Genomic DNA, 24,330 nt, shown 5'->3' with positions numbered 1-24,330 from the left:
CAAATCCATTCCTAGAGTCCTGGCAGGGTAGAAGAACATATGTATTCCTGGTTGTCTTCATGTCTAATCATGTACATGTAAAAATGTAAAATGTTCATGTATATATGTTTTTAGATGACTGAAAGGCAGGTTAAAAAGAGAATTGGGTTGGGAATATGGCTTAGTGGTAGAGTGCTTATTAGCATGCATGAAGCCCTGGGTTTGATTCCCCAGTACCACATACATAGAAAAATCCAGAAGTGGTGCTGTGGCTCAAGTGGTAGATGCTAGCTTTGAACAAAAGAAGCTCAGGGACAGTGCCCAGGCCCTGAGTTCATAGTCATAGGACTGATTAGAGAGAGAGAGAGAGAGAGAGAGAGAGAGAGAGAGAGAGAGAGAATTGAAACCCTCCTATTTCCTCTTCCAACCTACACAGGGTCTGTGCACAGGAGTGTGTCACAGAGCTATGACGGAGACAAGCATGCAGGGGCAGGCAGGACATGGTCCAGTACATGGCAAGCACTCAATATATCTTACCTCCTATTGCTACTTTTTTGTTTTGTTTTGTTTTGTTTTTTTTTAGCCAGTCCTGGTGCTTGGACTCAGGGCCTGAGCACTATCCCTGGCTTCCTTTTGCTCAAGGCTAGCACTCTGCCACTTGAGCCACAGCGCCACTTCTAGCCATTTCCCATATATGTGGTGCTGAGGAATCGAATCCTGGGCTTCAAGTATACGAGGCAAGCGCTCTTGCCACTAGGCCATATTCCCAGCCCCACTAATGCTAGTTTTGTTTCTCATAATATTCCTGCTGAACCTACCTCTGTAAACATTAGAAAACTAGCTAGCGCCTAATGCAAAAAGCCAAACTCAAGAAAATCCTTTTAATAATCTTAAAACACATAAAAATAACTTACAATGTTAAAAAATAGAGGAAAATAGAGGAATTGAGGAATGAAAAATAGATAAATGAAAAAGAAAAGACATTAAAATCAAGTCAGGTGTAGGTGGCTCTCACCGGTATAGTTACTTGGAAGGATAGGTACAGTGGGATTGTGGTTCAAGGCCACCCCAGGCCAAAAATAACCAAATCTACCTGATTTGTAGTTTCTTTATTGCTAAGGATGTTGATCACCTCTTCCTGTGCTGATTAATTAGCCTTTAGCATTTCTTCTTTTGAGAACTGTCTGTTCCATTGGTTTGCCCATATAGTAATTTTTTCTATTTATGAAAATTATTTAAAGGAAAGGTATTTTTATTTCTGAATTGCATATAATTCATTATACTTAAAGGTATATTATTTTGTTCAAGTATCTGTATCTGAATTCACAAATCATTGGCATTGAGATTCCATCTCACCCCCAGCCACAATGGTCATCATTAAGAACACAACAACAAATGTTGGCAAAGATGTGGGGCAAAAGAACCCTTCTACACTGTTGATGAGAATGTAAATTAGTGCAGCCACTATCAAAATTGATATGGGAATTACTCCTTATCTAAAATTCCAAGTCCAGATACCTGTATTTAGTCATAGATTTATATACTTTTTTAGCTTTCTTGGCAAGCAATCAACTTGACAGTTCTGAAAAACATAAACATGGAAACACCATACATACAGTATTCCTACTATCCTACTCTTAGGCATATATATAAGAAGCAAGGCGCATTCTATAACATAATCAGCTTAGATGCCCATCAACAGATGAGTGGGTAAAGAAAATGTTTTTTTTTTTTTTTTTTTGGCCAGTCCTGGGCCTTGGACTCAGGGCCTGAGCACTGTCCCTGGCTTCTTCCCGCTCAAGGCTAGCACTTTGCCACTTGAGCCACAGCGCCGCTTCTGGCCGTTTTCTGTATATGTGGTGCTGGGGAATCGAACCTAGAGCCTCGTGTATCCGAGGCAGGCACTCTTGCCACTAGGCTATATCCCCAGCCCAAGAAAATGTTTTAGAAAAAAATCTGAGACCCCCTTCTTTTTTTTTTTTTTGGCCAGTCCTAGGCCGTGAACTCAGGGCCTGAGCACTGTCCCTGGCTTCTTTTTTTGCTCACTTGAGCCACAGCGCCCCTTCTGGCCATTTTCTGTATATGTGGTGCTGAGGAATCGAACCCAGGGCCTCATGTATATGAGGCAAGCACTCTTGCCACTAGGCCATATTCCCAGCCCCGAGACCCCCTTCTTAACACATAGCTGAGATTGGCCAGAGAAGTCTGAGAGACTCTGTCTCCATGGGGGGCAGCTAGACTCAGTAGCCTATGGTCCCAGCAGTAATAGGAACACTAAAAGCAGGCAGATCCAGCCTCAGGCATGTTCTCTGGGTAGGAATGAGACCCTATCCTCAAAAATAATCAGTGAAAAACAGGGCTGGAAGTGTGGCTTAACAATATCAAGCCAGCCTAGTAAACTCAAGACCCTGAGTTCAAACCCTAGTATTGACCACGAAAGAAAAGAAAAGTGAGATACGGTCTGATTTTAAGAGGAGAGAAAAACATGAGTTGAACTGTTAATGAATGGTAAATGGAGATAGAATACTCTTTTTTTTTTGGCCAGTCCTGGGCCTTGGACTCAGGGCCTGAGCACTGTCCCTGGCTTCTTCCCGCTCAAGGCTAGCACTCTGCCACGTGAGCCACAGCGCCGCTTCTGGCCGTTTTTTCTGTATATGTGGTGCTGGGGAATCGAACCTAGGGCCTCGTGTATCCGAGGCAGGCACTCTTGCCACTAGGCTATATCCCCAGCCCTAGAATACTCTTTTTTAAAAAGGAAGGAAGAAGCTGGGTACCGGTGGCTAACACCTATAATCTTAGCTAACCAGGAGGCTGAGATCTGAGGATCATTGTTTGAAGCCAGCCTGGGCGGAAAGTCTATGAGAGTCTTTTCTCCAATTAGCTCCCAGAAAACTGAAATTGGCACTGTGGCACATAGTGGTAAAGTGCTAGCCTTGAGCACAAAAGCTCAGGGATAGTGCCCAAGTTAAGCCCCACAACTGACAAAGAAAAAAAAAAAAAAGGAAGAAAGCAAGTGTTGTTGTTGGCTCATGCCTACAATCGTAGGTACTCATGAGACTGAGATGTGAGGATTTGAAGCTGGCCTAGACAGAAAACTCTATGAAACTCTTACCTCCAATTAACCAGCTCAAGTGGTAGAGTACCAACCTTCAGAGAAAGAAAGAAGGAAGGAAAGAAAGAGAGGGAGAGACAGAAAAGAAGGAAAGAAAGAAAGAACAAAAGAAAGAAAGGAAGGAAGGAAGGAAGGAAGGAAGGAAGGAAGGAAGGAAGGACAAACAAACAGCTCAGGGACAATACCTAGGCCATGAGTTCAAGCCTCAGTCTCTCTCTCTCTCTCTCTCTCTCACACACACACACACACACACACACACACATACACATACACACACAAAGAAATCAAGAATTAAAACACATCTAGGATAGTCCTACCAGAAGATCACAATAGTGCAATATCTATGTACATATGAACACATAAGATGATGGTAAGTGAAATGAACTCCAAGCTATGGAAATAAGTGGTTTTTCATTGTTGTTGTTATGATCAACATACCATGTGAAATTAGGCCATTTTCTTTTGTCTTTCTTCACCATGGTTTTATCCCTGATGCAACTTTAACTGATTTTGGTACCCTGGGTATTGTATGTAAGTTTATCGAAAGTAGGGAAGGGAAGGGGAACATCAAAATGGAGAGACAAAGGGTAAAAGGCAAACCAATGCAGCAGCAATACTTAAAAAACTATATGCTGTAATCCAACTGTAAAACTCATGGGGGGGATAGGGAGAGGGGAAGGTGGGAGAAAAACGAGGGAAGAGGTAACTAGTTTGATAAGAAATGTACTCACTGCCTTACATCTGAAATTGTACAAAAAATTAACAATAATGAAACAGTGTAGCAGATTCAAATATTGAAATAGAGCAGAATCACAAAGTTATAGAAGTTTAAAAAGCAGGGTAAGCCTCTATACTCCAATAAAAAGCACTATTCCATGTACAAGTTTTTGCTGGAGAGATTAATATATGTGAATGCCAGATGTTGCCACAGATCTTTATATTTATTAAATATTTTTGTGCCACTCCTGGGGCTTGAACTTGGGACCTGGGCTCTGTCCCTGACCTTTTTTCTTGCCCAAGGCTAGCATTCTGCCACTTCAGCCACAACTCAATTTTGGCTTTTTTGGTAGTTTAGTAGAGATAAAAGTCTCATGGACTTTCCTGCCTGGGCTGGCTTCGAACCACAATTCACAGATCTCAGTCTCCTGAGTTGCTAGGATAACAGGCATGAGACACCAGTGTCCAGATCATTATTTTTAAGCAAAAATCAAGATTCATGTCTGTGAGATTGGAGAAAATATTTTCATGCTTATTATTCTGTTTTCTTCTCCCAGGCTGTTCCTGTGTTTCTCACTTTGCATAATGTAGCTGAAGTTATTGTCTGTGGGTACCAGAAGTGTTTTTGGAAAGAGGTAAGTATGCAAAATGCTAGTTTGGCTTCCCTTTAAATTTTAAATAAGTACTTTACTATTTTTTGTGCCAGTCCTGGGGCTTGCACTCAAGGCCTGGGCAGTGTCCCTGAACTTTTGTACTCAAGACCAGTTCCACTTCCTGCTTATTTGGTGGTTTATTGGAGAAGAGAGTGTCACAGACTTTCCTGCCACAGCTGGTTTTGAACCACATTTCTCAGATCTCAGCCTCCTGAGTAGCTAGGATTACAACACAAGCCATCAGCGCCTGACGAACACTTTCCTTTTGATGGCCCAATGAGTAGCTTTTCCTGCTTCCAACTTCCAGTCAAAACTGGCTGACAGTGGTCACTCATTTCAGAGAAATCTGCCTAAGTATGATATGCCTGCAATGAGACTCCAGCCCAGTGCTCACCTAAACTCTTAGGACACAAAGAGGAATTAGCTGTGGGCCCAGCTCATCCCAGTATTACAAAAAAATGTGTGCTAGTGCTTGGCCCACCCAGGAAGAATCACTTTTCTTTCCAGTCCCAGCTCTACCTCATACCCTCTGGAGCAAGTCCTTCACCTTCAGGGCCTCCACCTGTCAAAGGCCCCCAAACCATTTAACACCTGGAGTGTGCAGAGTACACAACAGGCTGTGCATAGTTAAGTGCTTCCCACCATTCTGGCACAAAGCAGGTGCTCCGTGCCACCTGTGATTCTTAGTGTCATCAGAGATGGCTTTGATTCGGTATCCTTTTCAAGACTTTTCTTTTTCCTGGCATTTGACCATTCGATTTCCTATCAAATATTTTTTCAACTCAGGGCCTTGGTGCTGCTCCTTGGCTTTTTTTTTTTTTTTTTATCATGTCTAGTACTCTAGTCACTTGAACTACAGCTCCACTTCTGGCTTGTTGTTTTTGTTTGTTTGTTTGCAGGTCATAGGGCTTGAACTCAGGGTCTGGGCACTATCCCTAAGCTTTTTATTTTTGCTCAAGGTTAGTGCTCTACCACTTGAGCCCACAGTGCCACTTACAGCTTTTTCTGAGTAGTTTATTGGAGATAGGAGTCTCTGCCTAGGCTGACTTTGAACCACAGTCCTCAGATCTCAGCTTCCTGAGTAGCTAGGATTTCAGTGTGAGCTTCACTTCTGGCTTTTTATTGGCTAACTGGTGATTTTGTTATCATAGAATTTCCTGCTTGGGCTGGCTTTGAACTGGCACTCTCACATCTTAGCCTCCAGAATAGCTAGTATTCTGTAATACTAGCTATGATCCACTGGTGCCTATCTTTAAGTTTTTGAACTTTCAAACTGCAAAGATTTCAGGCACCTCAGCCATATCCATCTTTCAGGTATGCAGGAAAGATGTGGCCTTTCCAGTGCTAAGGCTAGGGCCACACCCAAGCTCTGTCTGTTCTCTTCCTCTTTGCATGAGGCTCCTCTACTCTCCCTGTCTGTCTTGTTGGAAACCATGCTTGCTTTGTCCACTTGTATCACTTGATCTGTGCGTGTGAAGTGTTGTCAGTCCACCTAGGCTGGAGCCAGCTCTGGGAGACTGATTGACTCATGATAACCCAAATCCAGAAGAGGGTGTTTACAAAATCAACCCTCAGACAGGAAGACTGTCTCTTTTGCCCCAATATCACTTTCATATGCCCCATCTTATCTGCCCCCTGTCCAGCCCCAGGGCTTGGCACTGTCCATGACCTCTTATCCCTCTTACCTCAGCCATTATCCTGACACTGCTGTGGCCCAAGTCCCCAGGCTTCATCCATACATTGCTCGCTTGGTGTTCTGAGCCATGCGTCATACCATTCCCTCTTTCGGAGGCCCTTATCTCTTTGGGCTTCATGACACCTCCAAGGCTGCCTCTCTTTCCTCACTCAGACTCCTCCCCCACAGTTACCTGGCCTCTTCTTTTTTCTTTGTCTGCATCTTCAGGTTCTAGTAGGGTTTCATCTCAGAAGCCTCATGCCATCCACTTTCTGGACAGGCAAGTCCAACATCCATGGTACCGGCAACCTTCTGTTCACTGTTGCCTGCAGCCCAGAGCCCCAGCAGAGTGCCCTCCATCCCCCCTCCCTACCTGCTGTCTTCTGGGTCTCCATGGGCATCAAAACTCCAAGGGATCCAGAACTCAGTCAACATTACCCGAGTTAGAGAGAGGGGTGAGGGTCCTGCTATTTCTCAGTCTCTCTCCCCCCGCATTCAGTCTGTTTCAGAATCTGCCCCTGCCCTCTACTACCACTGCTGTGGGAGTTTTATCGTTCCCCCCCCCCCCCTCAGTCCTATGGCTTGAACCAGCTCTGGGCCTGGGTGCTGTCCCTTAGATTTTCTGCTCAAGGCTAGCATTCTACCACTTGAGCCACAGCTCTACTTCCAGCATTTTCTGGTTGATTGGAGATAGGAGTCTCGTGAACCTTTCTGCCCAGTCTGGCTTTGAACCACAGTCCTCAGATCTCAGCCTCCTGAGTAGCTAGGATTATTGTCATGAGCCACAGGGCTCCTGGCTGTGAGAGGTTTTTGTTTTGTTCTTTTGTCTGTGTCTTAGGGCTACCTGGTAAGACCTAGGAGTGAGAGCTTGGGCTCCAAGCCCCCTGGTACAGCTTTGTTGTTTGGTGAGGTTGCCCCAAGTGGCCCCAAAGAAGGGAGGTGGGGCTTTTTCATATTTCTCCATGCAGTTTGGGGGTTGAGCTCCCTGGCTCCCAAGGAAGATGGCACTTTTCTCTTGCATTTTGCTTACCATCCAATCATGACATTTCCATATTGCATCAGTTTTAGGTCTCTGGTTTTGTGCATGTATGTGTGCATGCGTGTGTCTGTGTGTATGTGGGCGTGTGTGTGTGTGTGTGTGTGTGTGTGTGTGTGTGTGTGTGTGCCAGTCCTGGGACTCTTTTGCTTAAGGCTAGCACTCTACCACTTGAGCCACAGCTCCACTTCTGGCTTTTTTTTTGGTGATTAATTGGAGATGAGTCTCACAGACTTTACTGCCCAGGCTGGCTTTGGATCATATTTCTCAGATCTCAGTCTCCCGACTAGCTAGAATTACAAGCATGAGTTTCTTTTCTTATTTAAAAAACAAACCTCCAGCAAAGAGATTATTGTTGTTGTTTTTTTCCTCTCTCTCTCTTCCAGTCCTGGGGCGTGGACTCAGGGCCTGAGCACTGTCCCTGGCTTCTTTTTGCCCAAGGCTAGCACTCTACCTCTTGAGCCACAGCTCCACTTATGGCTTTTTCTGTTTATGGTGCTAAGGAATCGAACCCAGGGCTACGTGCATGCTAGACAAATACTCTACAGAATTCCTATAATTAATGATGTGTTGTGGTATAATTGTCTTCACAAAACATAAGAAGAAAGTGAAATTTTATGAGGCATTTTATTCCAAGGCAGTAGGGCGTTCTTTTCTCGGTGCTTCTGGTTGGCTTCCTTTGAGCTCCAGGCTCAGCGTCAAGAACGGGTGCTGAGCTAAGTAGTCACTCTTGCTGCTAAGAGTTCAGATTCTGGGCCCTTGAAGTGAAGGAACTTAAAATTTAAAGTGAATTTATCCTCCAAGTGAGTGGGAAGCACTGGGAAGAGTCATTGCTGTGTGATGCAATCCACTGAGCAGTGGTTACTGGGTGGATATAATCCTCATGGAAAAGTTGGGACCTCCCTCTAATATCTACCCTTTCTGTTCCTACTTCCATCAGACTATTGAAATTTTGGTTATATTTGGGTCAGAAGCTTTCATAAACACATTATACTACGTGTGGTCATTTACTAAAAATGATGCAATAATTCAGGTAAGAGTCCAACTCATTTCCTTCATTAATTATCCTGTTTATCTAGGGGCCTACTCTTGCCACCAGGGGGCAGCACAGCTGTGGTTGTTTCCTAGGCTCTAGATTGGGATTTGTTCAAAGATCAGAGATGAAAGTGCTCAAAGATGCAAGCTAGAACTTTGCACACAAGTAGAATGTGTTTATTAAATAACGCAATCTAGGTTATTGCATAACACATAAAAGCTTAAGCTAGCCTTCATATCAAACCTTGTATGTTTCTCTGGTCAACTCTTTACCTGTTTCACACACTGGTGGAGAAAATGGTAGTTTGTTCTCAACTAGGAGAATGGCCCTTCTTAAATGTCCATAATGAACTTGCCATCTTATCTGTCCATTTCCTTTATCAAATACAGAAAAATCGGCACTAACTTTCTTCCTCTTTAACCCTACATTTCTAAGAATATATTTCTTGCTCAGTTGTTTCAGGCAAACCCAAGACTTTGTAATTTTTTTTTGGCCAGTCCTGGGCCTTGGACTCAGGGCCTGAGCACTGTCCCTGGCTTCTTCCCGCTCAAGGCTAGCACTCTGCCACTTGAGCCACAGTGCCGCTTCTGGCCGTTTTCTGTATATGTGGTGCTGGGGAATCGAACCTAAGGCCTCATGTATCTGAGGCAGGCACTCTTGCCACTAGGCTATATCCCCAGCCCCACTTTGTAATTTTTAAAAGGCCCAATATTATTTTTTCCACCTTCTTTTCCCTGCATTTGCAGATGTAACTTCTTTTTTGTTGTCAACCATAAGGTACCAAATATGATGCAATAAATTGTTTTGAAAAACAAAAATAACACAAAAAAGTTAATAAAGGAAGAGTGCGAAGTAGAATTTCTTCATTTCAAGGAGTTTTAAAAACCAAGTTTTATTCCCCTATATGCTGTTCTTTGTTTTTCAGTGGTGGAATAAAATGTTCTTTTTTTATGCCAAGTACCGGTGGCTCATACCTATAATGATAGCTACTCAAGAAGCTGAGATCTGAGAATCCCTGTTTGAAACCAGCCCAGGAAGGAAAGCTTATGACTCTTATCTCCAATTAATCAGCAAATTCTGGAAGTGCCTTGAGTGGAAAAGCTAAGGGACAGCACCCAGGTGCTGAGTTCAAGCCCCAGCACTGGCACACATACAAAAAAATAATGTCCCTTTTTTTTGTTTCTTAATTTTCACATTATAGCAGGTAATTTATAACACTGCTCAGAGTCAGAGCTGGATGAATGAAAGGAATATTTAGAGATAGACCTGTAGATGGGCAGAGTGGTAAATACCTGTAATCCCTGCCTACTAGGGAGGCTGAGGCAGGAGGATCATTTGTAGTTAAAGACCAGTGGAGATAACATAGCAAGACCCTTTCAAAAGTAAGTAAAGAAATAAGTAAAAATTGGAAGACAAACCTAGAATAGAAGTTGAGATAGTGCATAATTTCTTTTCCTACATTATTTTGATTTCTCTCTATTTTGAAGACTGACCCTGACAGAATTTTCTTTTTCACTGGTAAACATAATTCTAATGGTAAAAATGCCTTGCCGAAGTGACTCAACTCTCAACTGAGTCATCCTTCATGTGGTCCAAGTAGAAAAAGATTCAGTAAATACAGAAAAGCAGCAAGCTCTAAAACCCCCTAATAAATTTCCTCCTAATTTATTTGCCTTGTAATCTAAAAGGTTTTCTTTTAAAGGGGAACATGTTTTTAAAGACTAATTGTCTTTTTTTTTTCTTTCATACAGAAAACATCTCCTGCAAAGACCTGTAGGTACGTTAAAAAGCAAAAGCCCTCTAAAATAAAATATATAACCTGATTTTAACTTGGGTGATAAGCTAATTTATTACTAACTTACTACTGTTTATAAGCTAATTTATTACTAATTTATTAGTAATTAGTAATTAGTAATTTATTACATTAGTGTTTTACAATAGTGTGTCTTATTTCAAAAGTTAATTTTTTTGCAATATTTTCTTTTGAAGAGAAAAACTAATAAAACCAACCCGTAAATTTCACCATGGATGTCCCCACACTTCAGTAAGAGCTGTGTCATGGTGAGGGAGAATGAAAAGGAAAACCCTGTATTGTGGTCTGGGGCCACAGCAAAGAGAGGGTAGGCAGGTTTCAGGTTCACTCCACCTTCTCATTTTCATGCCTTGTCTGAGTGCTGCTTACTTCTGCTGTGGTAACTAAGTTCAGTCCTAGAGGGAGAAAACCAAAAGAGGTGGTGTGTGAGTGTGTGTGTGTGTGTGTGTGTGTGTGTGTGTGTGTGTGTGTGTGTGTTGGGGAGGAGGCAGAACTGACACTTGAACTCAGGGCCTTTCTCTCTCATTTGGCTTTTTCTGCTCATGGCTGGCACTTAAGCCAGGTCTCCACTTCTGGTGATTACTTGGAGACAGGCGTCTCTCAGATTTGTTTGCCTAGGCTGGCTTCAAACCTAGACGCTCAGATCTCAGCCTCCTGTACAGTTAGGATAATAGCTTGAGCCACTGTTGGACTAGCTTGCATTTAGGATTTTTGTTTCAGCTATTTCTGGGTTTTCATCCAAACTCCCTCAATTTTGTTGTTTGTGTTTATTTTTCTTTGAAAGAAATACTAAAAACAGTAACAAAAGCCCTCAGGATACATGCTCTTGTTTTTTTTTTTTTTTAATGAGATTAACAGGTATGAGAGAGGGCATCAGAACTCACTAATACCTGATGCACTTGCTCAAGGCCAGGTATGGTGGAGTCAGGCAGCTGTCTTACCCCTGGATGTCCCAGCTTTTTCTTTTGAGATGTTACTTTGTGAACTTTTTTACTTTGATCCAGGCTAGCCTCAAATGGATCCTTCCAATCTCAGCCTTCCAAATAGCAAGGATTATAGGTGTTCAGTCACTGCACCCAGCTGAAAGTACAATGATTAAATTTAGAATATTGGCATCTGATATGACACTATTATCTAATATAGAGTCTATTCTCAAGTTTTTGGGTTTTTTTGGGCCAGTCCTGGGCCTTGGACTCAGGGCCTGAGCACTGTCCCTGGCTTCTTCCTGCTCAAGGCTAGCACTCTGCCACCTGAGCCACAGCGCCCCTCCTGGCCATTTTCCATATATGTGGTGCTGGGGAATCGAACCAAGAGCTTCATGTGTAGGAGGCAAGTGCTCTTGCCACTAGGCCATATTCCCAGCCCTATTCTCAAGTTTTATGAGTATTCTAATGTTATCTTTGCAGTAATTTATGCCTCTAGGATTTCATATCTTTTTCATATACTTTAATTGGGGACAATTCTTCAGTTTTCACTGTATTTCACTGCCTTCACTTTATTTTCTTGCTGATACCAGGGTTTGAACTCAGGGTCTCATACTTGCTCAGCTAGTTTGTTTACCTGGAACTCCACCCCTTTCAGCTTTGCTTTCAGCCCAGGTGTGTGTGTGTGTGTGTGTGTGTGTGTGTGTGTGTGTGTATTTGCTTTGAAGATAAAGTTTCAAGGACTTTGCTGCTTGGGCTGACTTTGAACTTCAACTCTGGATCTCAGCCTTAAAGAAGCTAGGATTCCAGACATGAACCACTGACACCCAAATGTCTTCATGTTTTTCACATGCCTGTTGTTTTGTGACCTGTCATTCAGTTTGAGTTTGTTTTGGCATTTCCTTATGATTTAGTCCAGCTTCTGTGTGTTCATCAGGAACACCACCCTCATGATGTTGTGTCAGTACATGGACTCAGGGTGTGCAAGAGATGGGTCTGTCCCACTACAGGAGGATATTCTGTGCAATCCTGGCATGATTGTGATCTGTTTCCCCAGTCTACCACTCAAGTGTTCTTGGAGATCTGTAGTTGCAGAACTTCCTTTTGTCAGACATTGGACAGGCACACTTTTTCCTGAGGGAGCCAGCTCTGGTTTTCCTATGAACACTGGGCTCTGGGAACCAGGCAGCTGAGCCACTGAGAAGGGAAGATGGGTTTGTGGAATGCATAATTGAAAAGGACACAGGTAGTCAGGTTCCCAGAGGATGATGGGAGAACTAGATTGCTCTCATAGGCTTTGTGCCTCCTCTGAACTCCAGTGGATGCGTGTCAACCTCCACACAGGAAGTGCTTTGAGGTTGAAAGGCTGCCTGTTTTGTCTTCCTGTCCACAGTGTCCTCTTCCTCCTGGCTGCTGCGGGGTGCCTTCCCTTCAATGACGCCCAGGTAAGTCCAGGTAAACTCACTGTGCCTTCAGAGAGTCTTTCACTCTCTGAAGCTCCCAGGCCTGTGCAGAATTTCCTAGTCCTTCCTTTCAGGATAGCTTGGCCTAGCAAAGGTAGCCACTGGCTGGCTGCCTTTTGGCCTAGCTGTGCCATTGCTGCTGGCTGTGGAGCTCTGGTCCCTGGGAGCATGCAGTCTGCAGTTCATGCCTGGCAAACTTTTATTCTGTATTTACATCACCTCTTAGTTTTTCCTGTCATTCTAGGACTTTGTCTGCAGGGTGATTTTTACTTTTTTTGCCAATCCTGGGGCTTGAACTCAGGGCCTGATCATTGTCCCTGAATTTCTTTTGCTCAGGGCTAGCACTCTACTACTTGAGCCACAGCACCACTTCTGTTTGTGTAGTACTGAGGAATTGAACCCAGAGCTTCATGCATGCTAGGCAAGCATTCCACCATTAAGCCACGTTCCCAGCCCAACTATAAGGGTATCTGTTTCTAACTATGTTTTTTTCCCCCTTCCTTCCCTCCTTTCCTCCTTCATTTCTTTTCTGATACTGGGAATTAAACCCAGGATGTTGTACTAGGCAAGCACTTTGTTACTGAGCTACATCCCAGCCCAGATTTTTACTTTTTATCCTGTGTCCCTAGTTCAATTACTTTATTCACTTGCAGATTTCATCTGTTTACTGGGGTTTCCTTTTTTGTTACCATTCTCCTTAGGATCCCCACCCCCCTGGGATTGAATTCTGGGCCTTGGCATTGTCCCTGAGCTCCTCTTGCTCAAGAGAAGTACTCTACCACTTGACTCACAGCACCACTTCTGGCTTTTTCTGTGATTAATTGGAGATAACAGTCTCATGGACTTTTCTGCCTGGGCTGGCTTCCAACCATGATCCTCAGAACTCAGCCTCCTAAGTTGCATTGTCCCTGAGCTTTATAGGCATGAGCCACCAGTGCCCAGCTCTCCTAGCATTCTTAAGTGTCAGACACTGAACCAGGCTTTGAGAGCACAGTGATTAATCTTTGTCCTGGCAGAACTTGGAGGCTGTTCAGTGCAGAGGTGGGGGAGACAGCAGATCATTATGTCCCAGGGAGGCCAGGGCTCTGTCTGGGGAGGCATAGAGACTCTGAAGCTTCTGAGAGGGCTCAAGGACTCCGGAAGTAGGAACAGCTACCGATTATAGGGAGACTGCTGTGTGTGGGCCCTGTGCCAGCATCTTATGTGCCTGTTTCATTTAAAATTTCATGATTCTGTAAGTGTAGGGACTATTATTATCTCCATTTCATAGCTAAGAATAGTACAGCTCAAAAGGTCATCAGCTAATGAGTAAGTGAAGATTTTAGAATTTAACCCAGACCTTCTGGTACTTAGGTGAGCCTCTGCTTACTGGATCTAAATCTGGAAGAATGAGGAAGAGTTAGCCAGGAGAAGCAAGCAGGCAAGGGCATAGTTCCAGAGGAGTCATGAGTAGTCTGAGATTCAGCTTTATTGAGTACTTACTATGTGTCTTGCCTCTTCTAATTCCTGCCCACTAGAATGTAGAGGAGGGTGGATAGAGCTGGACATGGGGAAACAGAGAATAAGGAAACTATAGCATGTGACAGGTGATGCTAAATTCAATGAGAATAGTAAAGAAGGGAAGAAGAGGAGAGGACTCATGTTTGTTCTGTGGGATAGAGGGGATCAGTGAGACAAGGGCGGTTGTCTGGGGTCCTGAGTTTAAAACAGTTTGGTGGCCGGGTGCTAAGTGGCTTATGCCGTTAACTCTAGCTATTTAGGCTGCTGAGATCTGAGGATCTCATGCTGAAGCCAGCATGAACAGAAAAGCCCACTCATGGGGCTACAGCTCAAGTGATAGAGTGGTAGCCTTGGGCAGAAAAGCTCAGGGACAGTACCCAGGCTCCTAGTTCAAGAAAAAGAAACAAATAGACAGTGTGGTAGCTGTGAAGGGAATGGAGTGCTGAGGCAGAGTCCTGCTAAGAAGATGTTTAGGCTACTGGGAGAGAAATGAGGAGGAACTGACTTGAGGCCCAAGAACGTTGGTTGTTCAGGCATCCTTGCTTGGTACTCTCCATCGATGGGACTTGCAGTCACCACAGGGTATCCTGTTTATCTGTTCTCCTGATAGTTATTGTTTTCTTTTTGTAACTGTGTTACAGTTTGATCCAGATGGATATTTCTGGGCTGTAATTCACATATTCTGTGTAGGTAAGTTTTTTAAAAGAACATTTACTTAAATAGTTGAGGTTTATTAGTTCTTATTCTGTATCCACTATTTAGTGATCCTGGACCATAGGAAAGCTAAATCCATGGTGTAAACAATTAAAATTAAATAACCTTCTGGACAGGTTTTTCCTTTTTGGAGTTTCCCTCAAATGATTTAATTTCAGTATGCTAATATACTCAGGTTTTGCTTGTTCAAGTCCATTCTTGGAATGCTGTCCGTCTTCCCTGAGAATGGTAGGCAGGTACCCAGAAGGTGATGTCAAACCCTTTCTTCCAATAGTATACTTCCCAGTGGTGAAATAAAAGGTCCATCTGACCTTTCTTTTATTTAATTTTTATGCTGGTATTGGAGCTTAGACGCAGGGTCTAGGTGTTCTCTTCCCTTTTATGCTAAGGCTGGTAGTCTACCAACAAGCCACACCTCAACTTCCAGCTTTTTAGTGGTTAACTGGAGACAAGAGACTATCAGATCTATCTGCCCAGGCTGTCTTCGAACTGAAACTCAGATCTCAGCCTCCATAGTAGCTAGGATTATAGGCATGAGCCACTGGTGCCTAGCTTGTCATATTGTTTAGTTTTTTTTAAATCATAATTTTAATTCAAATGTTAGTATTTCTTGTCTGCAATCTTAGAAGGAAGAAACAGTATCCTGACTTTAACACAGTTCAGAAACACTCAGAAATTCATTGGCTTCTCTTCTCATGTGTATCATGTGTTGGAATTAAAACCTTCCTGTTAATTGTATGCCTGTCTTGGTCCTGACACTTTCCTGGCACAACACTCTTGGCAGGCTGCTTGACTACAGAATCATGGAGAATGATGGATTTCACACCCCTTAACCGCTCAAGTGTTACTATATTCTTGTCGGTGTCTATGACCCTCATGGGGAGCAACCGGGGCACCCTTTCGGGGTCCTTGCCTTCTGAACGTTGTGCTTCCACAGCTGTGAGGCAGAATGCTATGTGCCACTGACACACATTGCTTCATTCTTAGGATCTTATAAACTACTTCGGAAATCCCCGAAGCCCAGCACAATTAGGTAAGCTCTTAATGTTTGGTTAAAGGAAAAGGGGTTAACCTCAAAGCCATCCATCTTTCCCCTTGCTACTAGGGGCACTTAGCCAGCTGGGCCCACCAACACTAGAGACAGGTCAGCCTTCAGTGATGTGTGCAGAGATATGAAATCTTGAGTCTCTACTTTCAGAGGTAGGGTGTGTGTGTGTGTGTGTGTGTGTGTGTGTGTGTGTGTGTGTGTGTGTGTGTATACCAGTCTTGGGGCTTGCACTCAGAGCTTTGTGTTCTTACTTGCCTTTTTTGCTCACTCTATTACTTGAGCTACAGCCCTACTTCAGGTTTTTTGCCAGCTAATTGGAGATAAAATTCTCTTGGACTTTCCTGCCTGGGCTAGTTTTGAACCACAATCCCCAGATCTCAGCCTCCTGAGTAGCTAGGGTAAGAGGCATAAGCCACCATCACCCAGCTAAAGGCAGCCATTGAGATGAGAATTGAATGAAATGCCTGTGTTTGGGCACTGATTGGCTACATCTAGCTTTAGAGGGGAAGCTTTGTTTTCTCAGCTCCTTCCTAACTTGACTTAATTTATACTGAGAAGTCTGCCCAGACACCAGGCCCATTCTCTGGCAAAATGAGGCTTTTGTTGCAGGCAGTCAGTAGAGCAGCTTTGGTGAATGCAAATGACAACAAACAAGAAGAGTTCTGGCCACAGCAGAGCTGAAGCTGGGGCCATGGCCACCTGGCTGCTGGGGGTTGGGTGCCCTGCAGGCCTAGAGAGGAAAGGCCTGAAGGAATGGCTCCTAGGAGAAGGTCTTGCAGTGTGAGAACCTGTGGTTTCAGAAAGCAGGATTAAATATGGGTGCTGGTGGCTCATGCCTATAACCCCAGCTTCTTAGAAGACTGAGATCTGAGGATGGTGGTTCAAAGCCAGCTTGAGTAGGAAAGTTCATGAGACTCTTATCTCCAATAAACTACTCAGAAAAATCCAGAAGTGGCACTATGGCCCCAGTGGTAGAGCGCTAGCCTTGAGCACAAAGAGGCTCAAAGACAGTGCCCAATGCCCAGGATAAGCAGAACAACAACAACCAAAAAACCAGGATTAAAAAATAATTGTATTCAGGGGTTGGGAATATGGCGTAGTGGTAGAGTACTTGCCTTGTATACATGAAGCCCTGGGTTCAATTCCTCAGCATCACATATATAAAAAAAGCTGGAAGTGGTCCTGTGGCTCAAGTGGCAGAGTGCGAGCCTTGAGCAAAAAGAAGTCAGGGACAGTGCTCAGGCTCTGAGTTCACACCCCAGTACTGGCAAACACACAAAAAAAGAAATTGCTTTGGGTATAAAGTACTCCTACTCCTTAGTTAATGATGACTTAAAAAAGTAGCAACTTGTATATAGAGGCAGAAGATAATGATCATTTTATGTACTTAAAAGTTAAAAGTTGGGTTGGGAATATGGCCTAGTGGTAAAGTGCTCATCTCATATACATGAAGCCCTCCCTGGGTTTGATTCCTCAGCACCACATATATAGAAAAAGCCGGAAGTGGCGCTGTGGCTCAAGTGGCAGAGTGCTAGCCTTGAGCAAAAAGAAGCCTGGGACAGTGCTCAGGCCCTGAGTTCAAGCCCCAGGACTGGTAAAAAAACAAAACCAAACAAAAGTTAACAGTTACTTCACTTATACATGTTTTTATCTTTCTGTCTCATTCCTCAGTGACATTGACCAGCAGTACTTAAACTATATATTCAGGTAAAGTACAATGCATATTTTAAGAAATAATTCACATTGAATTTTTATTTTCCAACAATATTTTGAACAAATATATGTGCCAGGGCTGGATGGCTTAGTGGTAAAGTGCTCACCTCGTGTACATGAAACCCTGGGTTCGATTCCTTAGCATCACATATATAGAAAAAGCCGGAAGTGGCTCTGTGGCTCAAGTGGTAAAGTGCTAGCCTTGAGCAAAAAGAAGCCAGGGACAGTGCTCAGGCCCTGAGTTCAAGCCCCAGGACTGGCAAAACACAAACAAACAAAAAACCCAAGTTAAATAATTCGTAAGATGACTAGCCCTGAGGAAACAAATGGTAGTTTGTTAAGTCAGCCAGGCAAGGGACTTCAATCTAGCCCTGAACTCCAGAAGTTCTAAATGTCTCTTCCTTGTGGCTAAGGGTCCTTTCATCCAGAGCCTGTACCCTCTCTTCTAGGTTGTACCCCAGATTTCCTACCTAGGTGGCCCAGGGCTGGGTTGCAAAGTCTCCCAAGGTCTGTTTCCCAAGTCACTCCTGGGCCACACAGTGCCCAATGCGAGGCTGTAAGGAGGAGGAGATGCAGCTGGAGGCCTTGCAGGCTGAGGTGCGCACATATGTGCATGAGGTGCAGGACAGCCTGGAGTGGAAAGAGAAAAAGGCACATAGGGAACCTGAGGTGAAATCTCTATGCACTGCTACCTCTAACACGAAGCACTAAGCCCTCTCACCACTCTAAATTTTAATCTACACCTCAGGTTGTTCAGGAAGTATTTGCTAACATGGGGTCAGATTTGAAGGTTGATTTGTAACTCTTTGTGTATGTTTCTAGAAATGTACCCAATGCCCTGGGTTACATTTCTAGAAACACACACACAACAGAGCAATATCTCCTGCTCTTGACCTGTAACTTTTAATTACATTTTTTTTCTTTTGTGTGATATTGGAGATTGAACTTAATGCCTCAGTGGAGTCTCTCTCTTTTTTTTTTTTTTAAATGCCCAGGCCAACCTAGATTTTGACCTTCCTACTTATTTTGCCCTGTGTCACTGGGAATGACAGAGAAGGCTCATAAATACCCCATTATTTATTAAAATGCCCTTTGAAGGCAAGATTCACTCAAAGTGTGGGTTGAGAGTTACCTTTGTACTGAGCAGAAAAACTGTTACTTCTGTTCTGCTCAGAACCACCACTCTCTGTCGTGTAAGAGACTTAAAAAAATGCAAAAGGCTGTTGGTGTTTTAAATGTTTGCACTTGAGGGAATGCAGCTCAATGATAGAGCACTTTCCTAGCATACATGAAGCTGTGGATTTGATTCTTACTACTGATGAAAGTATTTCCTAGACATTGGGTCATGTGGGGAAGAATTCATAGCCAGCACACACAGTCACATGATGCAAGGAAATGGGGGTCTGAAAAAATGGATTTGTGTGGCTGTCTGCCATTTCATCCATCTGCTTCCCCCTGCTTGGTGTGAGGCTATTTATTACTTGTGGGCATCCTGGCTGAGACTGCAGCATATCCTGCTAAAGCTATGACCCTGTTCTTTCAGTATAGTGATAAAGATGTATGTATGACTCAGAATGAGTGCCACTGTTCAGTTTCCCACTGACACTGGAGGTTGAAGGAATCAGCATCCAGAAACTGGTGGTCCATTCAAATTTATGGATTGTCACTTGCTAGACTGGTCCAGAGCATGGACTGTCAGGACAAGGAATTGGCTTGAGCTCTCAATTTTGAGGGAGGCAGAGAGTTGGATGGTCTCTGTCTTTGGTAGATAATGCTTACTTCTTCAAAGATGCACTTGTTCCTGACTCTGGCCTTTAATATTCCCACTGCAAATACATCCAGAGCCCATATGTCTAATACTGCTAGACTTGGGATCCAGAGATGAATAAAATCTGGTTCTTATCCCTATGGATAAGAATAAAAATCTGGCCTTTATCCCTCTGGAGATTACAGTGTAGGAATTGGAGTGCCCTATAGGACACTATATATTTGCAAAACTACAAGTAGGGATTAGAGAACCAACTCTTAACATTTAATTACTACCTGGTATTTTTTCCTCCCAATATTTTAGAGTCACCTTTTGGTGTGATTCTGATCATGGGATTTGGGGTACCGTGGCTGTTCCTGGGTGACATTTGGGGATTGAAAGAGGCTTCATATCCTGCCATTGGAACAGTAACTTGTGTTCCTGATTTTACAACAAAAGAAGATCCAGGGAATTAAAATAATGCAGCAGGTACAGAATGTTTTCCAAAGACAAGATGGCAAAAGCTTAGAGCCTATATGAAGGAGTAATCATTACAAAGTCTTCATAAGGGCTGGGAATATGGCCTAGTGGCAAGAGTGCTTGCCTCCTACACATGAAGCTCTCTCGGTTTGATTCCCCAGCACCACATATATGGAAAACGGCCAGAAAGGGCGCTGTGGCTCAGGTGGCAGAGTGCTAGCCTTGAGCAGGAAGAAGCCAGGGACAGTGCTCAGGCCCTGAGTCCAAGGCCCAGGACTGGCCAAAAAAACCCAAAAAAACAAAAAAACAAAAACGAAGTCTTCATAAACGTTATCTTACAGAACTCCTGCCTTGCCTTTCCCCAGAATCTTTGTTCTCTCCTGCCTCTGCTGCTGCTGCTGTTTTGGTGTGTGGGGTGTGAGGCAAAGTGAACCACCCTTTAGACAAAACATGGAGGTAGAGCTGGGAGAACCAAAAATGGCTCAGGGTGATAATCTTAGGCATGGGGCAGAGCTGACGAGCTAACAGTGGTTTCTGCCCATGCCAGTAATGTCTGCCTCTATTGCAGATTCCCTAGCATGGTTCTTGGTCCCAGTGCACTGCATGTCACTGGGGCCTAAACAGAAAACAACAGCTGCCAATGCCACCCCCAGATGTAAGCCAAGAGGCTGGGCCCTTCTGATGTGCAGCCAAAGGTGTAGAAAGAGAGTCGGCCTTCTTCACTTCTAAAAAGAAAAATCTCCCTCCCATACTTAGGATGTTTTATTCCTGTTTTTAAGCTAGCTCAGCTTCCTGTGTGGCATGGAGTTGTTTTTTTTTTTGTTGTTGTTGTTTTTTTGGCCAGTCCTGGGGCTTGGACTCAGGGCCTGAGCACTGTCCCTGGCTTCTTTTTGCTCAAGGCTAGCACTCTGCCACTTGAGCCACAGTGCCACTTCTGGCCGTTTTCTGTATACGCGGTGCTGGGGAATTGAACCCAAGGCCTCCGTATAGGAGGCAAGCACTCTTGCCACTAGGCCATATCCCCAGCCCTGGCATGGAGTTTTGATAGAAGAGACAGCAAAAGGTGAAGAGACAGCAAATGGTGGGGATTTAGCTCACACATTGTGTTTCAGACAGCTCATGGGCACCCAAGAGGGAAATGAGGAGATGGAAACTTTAGAGGGAGAAGTGCCAAGGTCTAACATGGCTCACATCAAAGGAATATTCCTTCTCATACTCCTTTCTCCTCCTGGCCCTTGACATCTACTGAGTATCAATCAGTTCAGGTAGTTTTCAGCCAAGCACTACAAAGGTGGATCAATTTCTTAAATCAGTTGAAAAGTTAGCTACCTTCTACACAGTTCATTTTATAGCATAAGTACACTTAGCATAACTCAACAGCTAGCTGTTAAATTGCAACCTGCTTGTCATTTGGAGTTGGCTTTGTTTAGCTTTCAAATCTGCTTGGTAAATTAAGTTAGTATGATGATAGAGCCAACAAGAATAAGAAATGTGACTCAATTGAGTCTCAGCTGAGACCCAAGATCCTTATTGTCCCAAGTGTGGATTCAGCTCCCTTGTTCAAGAGATTCTCTTAAATAGCAATCTGTTTGTCATTCCCGCCCCCCCCCCCAAAAAAAAGATTCTCACTGTGAAGAGCTGGCTTTGGGCAAAATGAGACAAGTCTGTGTAGATAATTTTCTTCTAGGCAAACTTAGCCATTTTCAAGTAAAGTGGGTAGAAATTTATGTTTTTGTTTGTTTAATGTGGTTCTGGGGATGCTGTCTTGAATATTTGCTATGTCTTTTTCAGTGTGGCGCTCCTGACAGTTGCATCTCATCCCACAGGTAAATCCATCTGAGAGCTCATTCCTGTTCAGCCTGTGTTCTGAACCTGGTTTTATCACTGAAGACATCCATGAGAGGATATGATCCCTTCCAGGATGTCACACTGAGAGGTCTGAAATGGCCCATCTCTTTGAAACTGCTCTTAATAACCCAATACCTGGGGCTGGAGGTGTAGCTGAGTGGTAGAACACTTGACTAGCATACAACAGCCTGGGATTCAGTCCTTAGCATCACAAAAATTAATATAAGAAAACAATCTATTGTGGATTTATTGCCCAGGGTTATTTCTCTCATCCCTGCTTGAATTTTGTTGTCTATGTTTTCCCTTGGTACAGTCCCTAAGAACGCATGGATCTGTCACCTGCCCAGTAAACAGTGCCCACTTTACATCAATCCTAATAGGCTTCCACTTACCTATACCGCTGGTTATCTGCCTTTAAGCTAGCCTCCTATCTTGTCTTTGTGCAGCCAGATGGTTGTCACCTAACAGGGATCAAGGGTCCTCTTCTTTTTTTCTTGGCCAGTGCTGGGGTTGACCTCAGGTCCTGTCCCTGAGCACTGTCCCTGGCTCCTCCTCCTCCTCCTCCTCCTCCCTCTCCCCCTCCCCCTCCCCCTCCCCCTCCCCCTCCCCTCCCCTCCCCCTCCCCCTCCCCCTCCCCCTCCCCTTCCCCTTTCCTGAAAACTAGCACTCTACATCTTGAGCCACTGCATCACTTCTGGCCTTTTCTGTTTGTGGGTCCTGAGGAATAGAACCCAGGGCTTCAAAGTCACATTCCCAACCCCAGAGGTCCTCTTCTAATGGCTGCTGCTGTCAAAAGATTTTGGAAAGTTGTATTTGTAGGTCCTTATAATTTGTGTGTTTACTTTCTGAGTTGTTTCCAGTGAACTTGGATAAATACTTCTTTACCTAAAGAGATCCTTTGGCCCTTCAACCTAGAAGTTATGCTTATTAGCTGGCTACTCAGAAGGCTGAGATTTGAGGATCATGGTTCAAAGCCAGCCTGGGCAGGGAAGACTGTGAGACTCTTACCTCCAATTAGCCATCAAAAAGCCCAAAGTGGAGGTGTGGTGGTTCAAGTTGTAGGATGCTACAGCTCAGGGACAGTGCTCAGGCCCTGAGTTCAAGCCCTAGGACTGGCACAAAACAACATCTTTTATCTTTTTTTTTTTTCCCAGTCCTGGGCCATGGACTCAGGGCCTGAGTACTGTCCCTGGCTTCTTTTTGCTCAAGGCCAGCACTCTACCACTTGAGCCACAGTGCCACTTCTGGGAGTTTTCTGTATTATGTGGTGCTGGGGAATTGAACCCAGGGCTTCATGTATAAGAGGCAAGCACTCTTGCCACTAGGCCATATCTTCAGCCCCTCAGGATTTTCTTTTAAGAACTGCTTTTCCATGGATGCTTCACTTCTCATGAAGATTCCCAAGCAAATGAGTACCTTTCTAAGTGAATTTAGAAATTCCTCATTTGCTTTGCTTGGTTTGGGACATATTTTCTTCACCAGTTTTGAAGCATGGTGGTTGTTGGTAATAGTTTATTCTTTTTTTTTTTTTTTTTTGGCCAGTCCTGGGGCTTGGACTCAGGTAATAGTTTATTCTGGCTGGTGGGTACCATTTTATTTTGAGTTGTAGCCTTTCAGGTCAATGCAATAGTATCCTGGGCACTTAGGTACTCTCTGGGAACACAAAGTGGTCAGCAGTGTGGAGCTGTAGACTTGCCTGGGCAGTGATGTAAAATAGGTGTCAGTTTCTTTTTAAGATGAAGAAAATGTTCAGAATGAGAAGTAGTGATGGTTTTCAACTCTGTGAATACACACAAAAAAACATGGCTTGTTCATTTGAAAATGGTACACTTTATAGTTTGGAATTATACCTCAGTAAGAATATATTGGAATAGGAGCTGGGCAAAATGGCACACATCGCATAATACCAATTATTCAAAAGGGGAAGGTGAGAAGATTGTAAATTTGAAGTCAGCCCAGGAAAAATTAGCCAATATCCTATCTTTGCTTCCTGTCTTGGCTTTTTAGTAGTTAACTGGAGGTAAGAAACTCATGGACTTTACTGCCCACCTGTTCCAGTTTCCAACTGTTATCCTCTCATCTCAGTCTCTTGAATAGCTAGGATTCCACATGTGAGCCACTGGCGCCTGGGTTGACACATTTTTATAAGCACTTCTTGATGGAGCATGTAATTGAAGTCACATGCTGTAGCTTTTGGGTGTGTGTGGGGGGGTCATGATTTTGTTGCACCCCTCTCTGTTGAAGAGCACTACTTTAGCCAAAGAAAAGGCAGGTTGAAGGCATTAGAGGATAGTATTTGAGGTCAGCTGAAAACTGAGGGCCACAGAGCCCACTGGAACATTCTCTCCTGGATAAGGAAGAAACACTCAGGATTTTCCAACACCCTCCATCCAGTGGTGCTTGTTACATGTCAGTGTGATGCTAATGCACCACGAATACAGGGATGGAGAAAATGGCTTTCCTGTCTCGAGTTTGCTGGTGCTAGGAAGTAAGACAGGAGTAAGGTCTCTAGGGGTTGTGAGGAATGCAAGAGGGGTCTAGAAAGAGCTCCATGACATGGGCAGGGATTCTCCCATCTTCTCATTTTCTCTTAGGAATTGATGGGGTCATTTTTAGGCTGTGGGTGGGGTTTACTACCCAATGAGTAAGTTCCTTTGGAGTATGATTTTGTGTTTGTTTTTCTTCCAATTTCTCCTTGACCACTGCTCTGCTACAAAGCCTGGGTGGGCTATAAAAGTTGCCAGTGCACCCTCAAGTCTAGTACCCTCCTTTACCCCAGAATTTCTGATGACAGATGAAGTGCCAAGAGGAGACACAGCCTGAGGCGTCTCAAGGTCCTGCATGTAACTGGTTGCCCCCTCTGCCGTTGCTCA

At 43.9% G+C, this 24,330-nt stretch overlaps 1 protein-coding gene and 1 long non-coding RNA gene across 5 annotated transcripts in view; both read left to right on the top strand.

Moving 5' to 3' along the window:
• The window catches only part of Tmem241 (transmembrane protein 241), an 88,253-nt gene that overhangs the window by 31,727 nt on the left and 32,196 nt on the right, over nt 1-24,330 (top strand). For 3 of the 4 annotated variants that reach the window (XM_048363329.1, XM_048363332.1, XM_048363330.1), the window contains exons 5-11: nt 4,366-4,443; nt 9,960-9,985; nt 12,239-12,389; nt 14,549-14,597; nt 15,609-15,654; nt 17,341-17,376; nt 21,401-21,435. In XM_048363329.1, coding sequence (XP_048219286.1) covers nt 4,366-4,443; nt 9,960-9,985; nt 12,239-12,389; nt 14,549-14,597; nt 15,609-15,654; nt 17,341-17,376; nt 21,401-21,435 — 421 coding nt within the window. The remainder of the gene's footprint in view (nt 1-4,365; nt 4,444-9,959; nt 9,986-12,238; nt 12,390-14,548; nt 14,598-15,608; nt 15,655-17,340; nt 17,377-21,400; nt 21,436-24,330) is intronic. The other variant, XM_048363331.1, reaches the window with a different exon arrangement.
• LOC125363979 lies at nt 19,951-21,390 on the top strand. The gene is made up of 3 exons (XR_007213392.1): nt 19,951-20,403; nt 20,636-21,148; nt 21,273-21,390. It is a non-coding gene; the product is annotated as an uncharacterized LOC125363979 (long non-coding RNA).

This window comes from Perognathus longimembris, chromosome 15, assembly GCF_023159225.1.
Source record: "Perognathus longimembris pacificus isolate PPM17 chromosome 15, ASM2315922v1, whole genome shotgun sequence".
In the NCBI taxonomy this organism is placed as follows: Eukaryota; Metazoa; Chordata; class Mammalia; order Rodentia; family Heteromyidae; genus Perognathus; species Perognathus longimembris.
The sequence above is the reverse complement of the archived record's forward strand: the minus strand, read 5'-3'. Positions and strand labels throughout refer to the sequence as shown.